Source organism: Borostomias antarcticus, assembly GCF_949987555.1.
Source record: "Borostomias antarcticus genome assembly, chromosome: 8".
NCBI lineage: Eukaryota > Metazoa > Chordata > Actinopteri > Stomiiformes > Stomiidae > Borostomias > Borostomias antarcticus.
The window spans coordinates 11,127,380-11,139,096 of NC_140241.1; the positions used below are offsets into that span (position 1 = coordinate 11,127,380).

Consider the following 11,717-nt stretch of genomic DNA (forward strand, 5'->3'; position numbering starts at 1 on the left):
CGCTGAGACGCTGACACACACACACACCCACATACACTCACACACTAAAAGAGCAGCAGCAGATGGAGGATTCCCCTGATCAAGGCTTACTTTACAGACAAACTGCTGCAGCCCTCAATAATTCCCTCACAATTAGATTCAAGGATTAAAAAAAAAAAATGTACATACTATTTTAACTTAATCCTGCAACATATCTTGTGAAAGAGTAGATTACATGGGGAAATGGTTTGTTGTGCAATTTCTTAGAAGAGAACTCGAAGTAAAGATGAAGAATTGCAGAACCGATCCTAAGTCATAGACTAACCCACTTTTTCCTCTGCAACTGACATCACTAGTGGCGTAGCCCTGTGACGTATTTCACTTCCTTCATCATGCCTATCTGTGGGAATCAAACAATACTTGCTCTATGGGTTATTTCCATAGCTGTCTGGAAGAATGCCTGATTAGATTTGACATCCGTTCCGCCTTTAAATCTCCTCCAGAGAACTTCCCATTAAGCTATGGGAAAGCCTCTGTACAATGGCCACCCACTCAACTCCTGACATTTATACATTATTATCTGAGACAGACACATGCAAAGAGTTGTGTGGTATTTCCGCACTGTCGTCTGTCCAAGCGTTAATCAGTCACTTTACAGCCTAGGCTAAAACTTGTATAGCTGACAAGAGGATTTCAATAGCTTCATTTGCATGTCAATTTTAATTTTGTGTAGATGCAAGGTGCATGTGACTTTAAGATAGTAGTGATCAACAGCTACCAACCCATTGCAATTGACTGCAAAGAACATTCTGCAAAATATCACATGCATAATTGATATTGCACTGTTCATTTGCAGTGTTCAGCTAACCACAGTCAGGCTGCAACTACAGTTGTGGTGGAAAGCTGACAGATGCAGTCTTGGTGGGGTAACATATCTACGTACACTCAAGTTCGGTTTGTCGCTATGCAACCGTCACAACCGGCTCGTACGAAAGCCGTGACTAGAAAGGGAGACCTCGCAAAGGAACTGAAGGGGTTGTGAACTGGAGTTAACCCCTATTTCATAGACTGAGCATCTGCAGATTCAGCAGACTAATTTCTGGGTTTTTTTCCCCTCTGAATTTCTAACCACTCTACGTGGCCTGAACACGGCTGCAGCTGGTGGTGTTGGGCTGTGACGCAACGTTCAACAGCGGATTCCAGTAAATAACAACCTTGGCTTCCCTCTGGGGGTGTGGTGTGAATAAACAACGTTCTTGAGGGTGTGCGGAGAACCCACACCAGAAACTAGCCTGGATGAAGATCCCCCTTCCATGTGAAAGACGTGGGGTATCAAAGCTCACAACCAGGTTTAGTTAAACTGCTTTATTGACTGAAGCTGCCTTCACAGAGAGAATACAGCATCACCATTTTTGTATGCTTTGTATGATTAATTTACATACTAGGAATCATCCACCAAAAGTTCCAGAGAGGCCTACTAGTACTGTATAATGGATTTGAAATGGATGTCTGAGGTGGAGTCACAGCCTTGCTTTCCAACATGAAATAATTTATTTGATTTGATGGTAGATCTCCCAATCACTCTCAACAACAAAACCCTTTTGCTTCAACAGAAACAATGATAGCCAAAATAGCAAATATTTGCACGCCATGCTTCCAGCTTGAAGCAAAATGACTCTTCTTGCTAGTATCTTCCTAGTATTACCTTGTGCAAGGGCCGGATAGTTTCCATAACCAGGACATCCGTTTGCATTTATGAAAACTCACTGCCAGCAGCATCCAGCTGGGGTTGTGGATGAGCTGCTTAGACGGGGGCTTTGTGACAGGATGTTAAATCAAGTTCTTAAGCACTTTGTTCAGACCTACAGTACAAATTCAACCAAAACCAACTGGATTTAGTTTCATAGTTCAACTGCAAAGATCCTAATGTTTTCCACATTCAGCCTTCCATATAGCCTAGATGTCTACATTTGTAGATTTGACCGGGCCTTTCATTCAGTAATGATGTTGGAATAGGACACACTTTGGTTCACAGGAACTCGTATCCAGTTCCCAGCAAAGTGCTCTTGGGCTGCTACTTGCCCTCCAACTTGGTTACATACAAAGGTATATTTACTATTAAAGGGTACCAACAGTTGCCATATCAAACTAACAAAGTTTGGCAAGATGAATGTTTGGATACAGATACATTTATTACAAAAATAGATTTTCTGTACATTAAATAAAAGTTCACTGAAATATGATTGCAGCTTGTGAGCGAGCCTCTGTAAGTATTAGTGAGCCTAAAAGATTTCAGTGAGAAAAACAAAAAAACACACAAACTCTGCACAACCTGCATCTTCTGATCAAACCCATTGCTCTCAAACAAAAGGGAGAAAAAAAAAGCTGGCAAGGGTGGTCATCAAACTAAGTCATAAACATAGGGCAGCAGAGTCTGTGGGAATAGTCCGTCCACTTTTGTTTACAAGACAGGGGAGAAAATGTCTCAGTCCAACAAGTTCACCTTATCAAAAGGGCAAGTGTTGCCCCGATCCCAGCAACTCCAGCAAAAGCCATGAGGGTGTTCCTCACTGTGGATTCAGGGTCTGCGATGCGGAAGAACTCTACAAATCCCTCCTGGGAGAAACAGAGACAGAGGCAAAGTTAGATTGGAACCAGAGACAGCAATGTGTTGAAGAACTTTGGTCTGTAAGAGATTAGACATTCACACAAAGGCAAGGTTGCACAATACAAAGTTATGCAACCAAGGAGTTTCAGGTCACATCCTGTCATTCAGACATACAACTATGACTCACCCAGGCGTTGTTCTTGACCATCCAGTCTCGCTGGTCACAGAGGAGGTAAGAGGAGATCTCTTGACCCACCAGCTCGATACAGTGCTCCCGGCCGCTGTTCTTCTGGTGTTGGCAGACCACCGCACCAAAGGCCACCAGGCTGACTATGCGTCCCCAGTTGGTCGTCCCGTCATTGAAGATTTGCTTGGCCACTGACGTGATGACGCTCATATCATCCCCTCGGTTATCCAACGCCAGTTTAGAAATCATGCCTGGGTGTCAAGAAGTGGGTCAGATACTTAACATCCACTCATCTTGGAACTATTGATAAATACCTCACCCTAACCAAACTTACTATGCACAAACATTAAACAAACTTGAAATAAATTAATCTTAAATAATAAAATATATATTCTAATATAATAAAAGCATCTGCTAAATGATTAATGTAAATACATTGTAATACGGTAATGATTTATTGGCCATTGTACTTCCGGACCGTACGATCATATCCATATCTTATTCCTAGCTACCTATAATGAAAACCAGCCATCTGCTTTAGCTAGGCCCCACTGGCTTGGGTTGATTCAAACATTAGCCAACGTTAGCTTAGCTATCTAACTCACCATTGTATGCGAGTCGATGTTTGTCAATAACGTCGTCCACAACTCGCTTCATGGTAGAGAGAGTCTTGCTTTGGCTCCGGCTCCACCGAGGTTCGGATAGTCCCGTGCGGTCCCTTAAAAAATCCCCAATGAGTTGTCTGGTTTCCACGTCCAGCGCGTCAGCCCCGTAGACAGTGGGAGTACACGGCAGGTCGGGAGTACACGGCAGAGAGCCGTCGTCGTTGTCCTCGATGTTCATGGCTTGTCCTAGACGATTCTCCGCTTTGCTATTTTTACAAACGCTCTGTACACCTAACATCTTGGGTCGTGCTGGAGTGTCGCTAGCCACAGTTCCAGGTTGATTGTCCGTTTTGGGTGGGATTTCCATCGGGGATGTCTTACCAGAGCCCCCGCCGCCGTAGTGCATAGAACCTTGGATGACTCCATTTTGAGGAACAAAAAGGCTGAAAATGCTGACCGTTTTCGCTGGTTTCGTAATCACCGATAGAGAGTTCATCTTGACGTTTAGTTTTAAAGAACTTAAAGCCGGAAAAGTTTGAGTTAAAGACAATTTAGAAAAAATGTGAAGGCAACTTTCCGTGTTCCGTAAGTAAGAAGCTAGCTTCTTACACCCAAATGGCCTCCATCGTCATGAACTGATACTGAAGCGGAAATGAACCAGAGGCGCTCGGTCCTTTCTAGGTGAATGGGGGGAGGGACTAGAGGCGGAAGCCCAAACATGGTATTGTCGTCATTTTGGAACTTTCGCAATTCTGATGAAGAGAAAATAAATGAATGGTTATTGTCACAAGGCTATTGTTGGGGAATCCATGCATTCGTTTGGTGGATCTCCCCCCTCCAGCTAAAACTGAACAAAAATGTACCAATTTGGTGGATACAAACGGTCTCATTTGCACTGTCTAGTCTTTGCACCCTGTCTAATACTGTCTCCATCAGTGTTATGCGCCATTGCCCAAAGCAATTTCTAGTGTAAAAACTACCTGGCCAATAAAACTGATTCTGAAAAGTTTGGCCTATTAACAAGTGGGCCCTACTGTGCAGACCTGCAGACTCTGGAGTAGTGAAAAAGGTGACGACATACAAAATTAAAACCCTCTAGATTCACTGAAACTACCATGGTTAACATAGAAAAGGTGACTGTAGCCAAAAGGTGACAAGTTCTGTCAAGTGCAGGTCTGCTGTGAGAACATTGCAGGCGAAGGCTGCGTTTACGTACAAGTATCTCTCTTTCCCAGTAGGCCTGCGGAGACGAGAGTTCTGGGAAGGGACCTTAAAACAGATCCAGAACAGTTTTGGTTCCCTCTAGTGGTCAATACAGCATCTGCAGCCCATTTAGTGCAAATCTGAGGAACACAGCAATTTCACATACAGACCCCAACCTGGCGATTAAGGCAATACAATGCAAAGTAATTCATATTAATGTAAAAGTTTATTTCAAATACTGACAAAAATGCTCTCCTCTAACCCCATACAACTGAACATAGAACTGAACATTCATAGTACTCTCACACCGTTGTATTCTTAAAATCAATCTTTGATTTGTCTCCACAGTCATCAAATGTAAACCCTTCATCTTGGAAGCAAGGGTGCTCTTGATATCCCTGCAGTTATCACGGGCCAGGATCATTGTAGTTATTATGCATTAAGAGATCATGTGGAAAACAAAAACAAACAAAAAAGATCTTTACTATGCAAAACAACAAGAAAACAGGTTAAGTAAAGCAGCACGGGATACTTTAGAGCACACAAGTCTGTCATTTCCACTGATTTTTTTTTTTTTACATTCTGGCACATAGTTGAACAGGATACACACTGTGTCACGGTATTTAAACATACCCCGCTATATCCCTCTTTGAGTTGCTCAATACAAAGCCAGACAGTGCACAAATAAAGTAGCATTCAAAAACTCCTGTCCTCTTGTTTCAACAACCTAATTTCAACACATCCATTCAAAATATTATTTTTTTTACACTTCCTCTCTTAACGCCTGGTAGGCTCAGGCTACAATTCTTTGCACCCACAGTGAGATTTGCTTTTTCATTCAAAATTAATGATTAATGATTATCTTTCATTCAAAATGGATGATGCCGTGGGTCAATTTCATCTCAACTTCCAATAGAATGCCATTTCAATCTATGGTCAAGTTTCAATTCCTGTCATGACACCTGTCTGGAACTGGGACAGAACTGACCCAAACAATAGAGCTATATGTGCCTCTCTCATTCACTGGGATTAGGTATTCAACATGGAGGTGGGTGAAATCACTATTCTAGATAGAAGTGGGTGAGATTAAACTGACACACTGCATTCTGGGTAGAGGCGTGTGAGATTATGGATCACTGGAAAGTTGTTCCTTTACAGGGTAACACCTCTCAAAGATTTGTCATTGTCTCAATCAGCAGCATTTACACATGTTAACATTATACAGATAGAGATTCACATAGCTCCCGCAGTACAGATAGACAAAGCAAAAGTAGTGTTGTGGCCTACAGGACGAAGAAACCAATGAATCAGAGAACTACCGGTCATGGAAATGACTTTTAAAGCAGAGGGTGTTGGGGAAGAACAAGAACCATCCCAGATAAGGTCTATTTACAACGATGGCTGGGAAAGAGAAACGCAGCCCGTTCATACACACTCATGAATGCCAGTTATCTTTTTTACCCTTGCGGTTTCACACGTTTCAACGACTACTATTAAAAAGACGGCAATATGTGTGTCGGTGTGATCATTCGCATGATCAAGTTTGTGATTGTTCCCTGAAGCAGTGCCCGAACATCCAACTTCTTTCTGTTTAAACCCAACTGCCGTTCACACGGTGGCACACCTCTGATCTGAGCTCATTCTGACGGTGAAGCGCGCCGACAGGTGTGAACAAGGAAAAGTAAACACTCGCTAACATTTTGCCCCCTCTCCTCATGTCAGGAAACCCCTTCCCTCTGCCATGTGCAAAATGAGCTGGCGCTGAAAGAACGCGGCAGCCCACTTCCAGTCAGGGAGGATGTTCTGGGCTCAGTCACACCGGCTTATCAGGCCGTCCACCGTTTACCGCACAACAACATCCAGACCATAGATTTGTATATTTACCACGTTCCGGTCGGATGGAGACAGAAGTTGAGCAACTCGTGTTATAAATGGCCTAAAACCGCAACCAATGATCAACAAGACCCTCCTATAAAGACACATCGTCAAAGAATATCCCATTTCTGAACACCAGGCTATATACAGAGACATACTTATTACACGATGCTGCGAATGCGTCGTCCCATACGCATAATTTAGGCTTGTGTTAAACGCACTTCTTGACGCCACGCAAGTTAGCCACAGAACTAATATTTAACACAGGAATTAAGCTGTTGGCGCATTTTCCCAGCCTTGAATATGACACAGGGATTAATATTCCACCTTTCCCCACAGGCAGCGGACGGGACGGAGGTGTGTGGATTGTCAGGACAGCAAGTGAGCGGGAAGGGAGGAAGGAGTGGAGGATGACCGTAGACATTCCAGGGCTCCGTGTGGTTACTCTGCTACTTCCTACAACCTATCTAACCCCACGATAAGTAAGTTTTTTGTTACGTGTTACAATCATGCAGCATATTTAGAGAGAGAATAGCAAAGGAAGGGAGTCAAGAATTAAAGCAACGTGAGCAGAAACGTGTTGCGGTTTCATATCGTTTGGTCGTTTAGGAGTGGGTGACCTCGGATTTGTTCTACAAAACACAACAAACACCAAGTAGATAAAAGAAACCTTAATTCAGCCCCCGGATTCTCCTCTGGTTTTTACAACCCCCTTCCCTGGGGTACCGCCGTTCTCGACCTCTCCTATTTGGTGTGCAAGCAATAATCTGCAAACATCGACTTCCCAAGCGTGGGGACACGATGGTAACAGGAGCATCGAAGAAAAATGAAACGAACAAAAAAAAACGACGAACGATGCGACTGTGGTTCCTGACTCCCTCACACGACGATATTTTGGCGTCATTCAGGATGCAAAAAAACATACTGTACACATCATACAAAGTGCATTAACTCGGCCTGCCCCCTACATGACGCGTGTGCAGTCACGTACCCCAGGACAGCAGACAGGGGCAGAGGGGAGGCGCTGGAGTGGAGTGTCCTGGGGGGGTTGAGCAGTGAGCAGAGAGACCGCCCCCCCCTCCCATCCCACCCACATACCATACACACGCAAGCAATTGGACTGACTTTCACAGCTCTCCCCGACGGGGTTCAGCCAGGAGGCGCCTGGAAATGGTTGTGGTGGGGGGGGGGGGGGGGGGGGGTGAAGGAAGGAGAGTGAGGAAGGGGGGGGGGTATTAGCTGGGAGCCCTGGGTTGAGGGGAGGAGAGTGAGGAAGAGGGGGGGGGGGTATTAGCTGGGAGCCCTGGGTTGAGGGGAGGAGAGTGAGGAAGGGGGGGGGGGGGGAGGTATTAGCTGGGAGCCCTGGGTGGAGTGGAGGGTGGAGGCTAGCTGGCTAGGAAGGGGGGGTATTAGCTGGGAGCCCTGGGTTGAGGGGAGGAGAGTGAGGAAGGGGGGGGGGGGGTATTAGCTGGGAGCCCTGGGTTGAGGGGAGGAGAGTGAGGAAGGGGGGGGGGGGGGGAGGTATTAGCTGGGAGCCCTGGGTTGAGGGGAGGAGAGTGAGGAAGGGGGGGGGGGTATTAACTGGGGGCCCTGGGTTGAGGGGAGGAGAGTGAGGAAGGGGGGGGGGGTATTAACTGGGGGCCCTGGGTTGAGGGGAGGAGAGTGAGGAAGAGGGGGTATTAGCTGGGAGCCCTGGGTTGAGGGGAGGGTGGAGGCTAGCTGGGAGCCCTGGGTTGAGGGGAGGGTGGAGGCTAGCCAGCTAGCTTGCTGGTGACCAATGAGGACTTCCTCTGCGGGAGGTCTTGCGGTGTGGGAATGTGGTCCCCGGTCACCAGGTTCTTGTCGGGACCCGCCACGGGCAGCTGCTTGTTCTTCATCTTGGCCTTGGCCATGTTGTAGTCGCCCGAGTCAAAGTACTTTTGCTGGGGGGAGGTGAGATGACAAGAGTGTGATTAGTCATGTTTAGTGGAGGAGTGCTCCCGCATCTTACATTGTCTACTTAGTCATCGATCTTTGTCCGAGAGTGCTACAAGGTGTGTAGGACTTTGTCCACTTGCACTGACAAACTCAACAAATCAAATGTTCACAAACATTGTGGCCATAGAGATCAAGCTGAGACATGAGCAAAAAGCACTAATATCTCAAGAGCGCACATTTCGTCAAAGTTTTTATATGGACCGTTCATAAATAACCTCATAACAGAGCTTATAATGCTAAACACCAACTAGTCCTTTAAGAGGCGTGAAGGCGTGGTGCTCAAACTACCAGAGGGGAGAAGGAAAATAAAAAGTTCTGTTTATTTCGGATCGGTCTGAAAACACACGAGTCCCTCGCTGAATCAGGTGTTTACAGCAGATACAAAGCTGAGAATAAAGCCTACGGACCCTGAGGCAGCCGCTTACAGCGACCTGGGTTTGTGACCTCCGACCTAGCCTGTAGACGGTGTTCCTCCTGCCTCCGCCCCCGGTACCTACCCCTTTCTGTAACCTCTTCATCAGGAAGTCGGAGCCCCCGGGCTTCTGGCCCAGGTTGGGGTACTTGGCCTTCAGCTTGGCCTCCTCGGCCCTCACGGGGTTGCCGTTCTTTTCCTGGGAGTCCTGCAGAGCAACAGAGGCCACGCATGAAAACGCCCTTTCTCTCCTTGTGAAAAGTCCCACTTGAAACCTGCACTACACATTACACACACACACACACACTTCCACATGACCTGAGTGTATAGGAGGCACCGCACTCACACATCACACCGCCACACACACACACACACACACACACACACACACACACACACACACACACACACACACACACACTACACTCTGCACACTCACTGTACTGCACTACTTTTTGTGTACTATTCGTTTTCTTGGCTTATCCTTTTTGCACTATCATTTTGTACTTGCTCTTTGCAGCGTCCTGTCTCTGCGCTGTCCTGTCTCGTCCCGGCAGCCTGAAGCTAATTCCTAAAGAAACTGCACGGCAATAAACACATTCTGATTCTGAAATGACAATGAATAATGTCTGTGGGAAAAATAATTAGCCTAAAACATTGTGAGTAGAAGAAGCATGTTATCACCACGGTCCTTATTCCTCAGACGCTAGGCTGTCCTGTGTGCACTGTTGCGTTGCAGTGCAGCTTCATAAAGAGATGTTTATGGTCCAAAACCAAAAGTAGAGTAAGAGGCTATTACTCGCTCCAGAACCATAACTACAGGGTACCTCTGGAAATATTCAGCCATAAAGTAGCCGCAAATCCATGAAAATACTCACGGTGTGTTATGACTCTATGAGTCACACCCTGCATGCCTTCAAACAACCCAGTCTCTCTTACGCCCTCACAGAGGCGAATAAACGGCTCACTCAGAAGACGGGCATCGCTTATCGAGTAAACATTTAAGCGTGAGCTCGACTCGAGAACAGCTTCACGCTGATCACAGCCACCGCCTTCTTGCAAGCTCACGAGAACAAAACAACCATGGTTTTCCGTTTCCCATCGACATGCTGTGTTATGGGGTCACACCTGCTCTTTGCTTCCAATATACAGAACACGCTGGGTCAGGTGTTTACAAGAGGCACAAGTATCCTGACTGGTTTTCAAAGTATTTTTAACGAGTATGATAATGAAAGCATTTGTGATTCTTGTCATTTCATGACCAACGCCTAATAACAGACACATCTAGGCTACACAATGCACACACGTTTTTGTGTGTGTGTTTATGGGCTGTTGTTGATAGCCTGGAGGTGGGGGAGTCCTCTTTGACTGGTCCAGCTGGTTTACCCGTCTATATGGAGCCTCTATAGGCAGGAAGAGAAGCCCAGAAGAATGTGCAGTAGGAGACACACCTGTCTGGGTCCACAGTGTTGAGCGTCTTTGAGAACAATTTATGATAGGCTAAGTTTTAGAGCAATTCTAATAAAAACCAGCTATCAGCAAAGGCAAACTTTGAAATAGACTACCTTGTAAGTTGTTGTTATAAGTATTATTATTATTGTAGGCACTGTGTAGTAGAGGGCTTTAGCCTACTTGGATTGAGCCCTGCATACCTGCATACTGTGTGTATAAAATGGCACTCACTGGGATAGAAAGTGACTCAGGGCATATAGAAGCAGATGAACAGATTCCCATAGGAGGAGCGTACGTGTGGCACACTCAGTGTGCTGATTCACTTAGATCCATAACGAGAAATGTATGTTGCTATATTCAGCCCCCAAGCAGAGAAAATGCAAACTTGACCTGATACGTCCGTTCCACCCCCTAGGGGACCATTCCGAACTGCAACACACTTACAAGTTAGCATGACATGTTCCTTTCTTTGAGATTAGATAGTTGAATGGAACATTAGGCTACATTGAAATCAGTGCACTCCTCCTTATCACTGCTTACTGTGGCAAATTCCTTACAAGTGCCGACATGAGGGTGCATTATCGATTCAGCTTTGCAAACATTAGCTACCCCCAGAACTCTAGCTTCTGTGATCGTCCTATCCTCTGATCTCCCGACGCGTTAAACCAGCCCAAACACAACTGACCGCCATTTGACACACGTATACAGTGCCAAGCAGAGTAACACGACACAACACCAAACTAAACAGGCATCAATTACGTTATTGAGACAGCTATCTGATTATCACAACGAGCTATAGCAAAGCATGCATTGATTGAGTGAGGTGTGTCACTGTTTTGTACTGAAACACATAATGATTCCAAAGGTGGGCCAGGGCATATTGTTGCTGGAAGCACCGGCTCGCTGCAGCACCAGACCAATGACAGGCCTAGGCAGAACTCAACCTGTGGACTCGCCAGCCAATGACATAAGGGAAAGCTCAGTGGTTACAGTGGACAGCTAGCTGGTTAGCTTATGTTGTTTTATGCTCTACGTAAACAATGACGAGTCCATCGTGCCCACCACCGCTCGAGTACATGTTGGGGCGAAACTAATGCTTTAACTGTTTTACCAGCACAGTCACTGGTTTTGATGCCAAGATACCATCTAGTTGAGCAGAATGCTAAACAGCTTCACTTGACATGGCTGGCTAGCTAGCTAGCTTTAGCTGGCCAACTCAAGAGTGTCATTACAAACCTACCTGTTTTTCGTCCTCATAATCCATGTGTGTGTCTGAGTCCAGATTCTCTGACGACATCTTCGCAGTAAGAGCGGATAAGGGTTGTCCGGTTTTGGGAGACAACGTAAAGAGCGAATGTATACAACGACTTATTTCTCCAACCTGGGCTTTTTGGCTAAATCTAATCCGCCTCTTGTGAA

The 11,717-nt window shown here is 45.8% G+C and overlaps 2 protein-coding genes across 2 annotated transcripts; both read right to left on the reverse strand.

Moving 5' to 3' along the window:
• Nucleotides 1-1,339: 1,339 nt before the first annotated feature.
• On the reverse strand, nt 1,340-4,013 carry mcl1b (MCL1 apoptosis regulator, BCL2 family member b). Its single transcript, XM_084441819.1, has 3 exons — nt 3,380-4,013; nt 2,775-3,025; nt 1,340-2,595 (listed from the first exon to the last, which is right to left on the reverse strand). Exons 1-3 carry the CDS (start codon nt 3,873-3,875, stop codon nt 2,479-2,481), a joined length of 864 nt encoding a protein of 287 aa, XP_084297945.1. The 5' UTR covers nt 3,876-4,013; the 3' UTR covers nt 1,340-2,478.
• Nucleotides 4,014-7,859: 3,846 nt separating this feature from the next.
• ensab (endosulfine alpha b) lies at nt 7,860-11,717 on the reverse strand. Its single transcript, XM_084442736.1, has 4 exons — nt 11,539-11,717; nt 8,932-9,054; nt 8,093-8,379; nt 7,860-7,925 (listed from the first exon to the last, which is right to left on the reverse strand). The coding sequence occupies exons 1-3, from the start codon at nt 11,593-11,595 to the stop codon at nt 8,209-8,211; spliced, it is 351 nt and encodes a 116-aa protein (XP_084298862.1). The 5' UTR covers nt 11,596-11,717; the 3' UTR covers nt 7,860-7,925; nt 8,093-8,208.

Coding starts and splice junctions, on each gene's coding strand:
- mcl1b (XM_084441819.1), bottom strand. CDS start 3,875: ATGAACTCTCTATCGGTGATTACGAAACCAGCGAAAACGGTCAGCATT. Junction 3,026..3,379: donor ACATCGACTCGCATACAATG/GTGAGTTAGATA, acceptor CTTGACACCCAG/GCATGATTTCTAAACTGGCG. Junction 2,596..2,774: donor TGGTCAAGAACAACGCCTGG/GTGAGTCATAGT, acceptor TGTTTCTCCCAG/GAGGGATTTGTAGAGTTCTT.
- ensab (XM_084442736.1), bottom strand. CDS start 11,595: ATGTCGTCAGAGAATCTGGACTCAGACACACACATGGATTATGAGGAC. Junction 9,055..11,538: donor ATTATGAGGACGAAAAACAG/GTAGGTTTGTAA, acceptor GTTGCTCTGCAG/GACTCCCAGGAAAAGAACGG. Junction 8,380..8,931: donor TGAAGAGGTTACAGAAAGGG/GTAGGTACCGGG, acceptor ACCTCCCCCCAG/CAAAAGTACTTTGACTCGGG.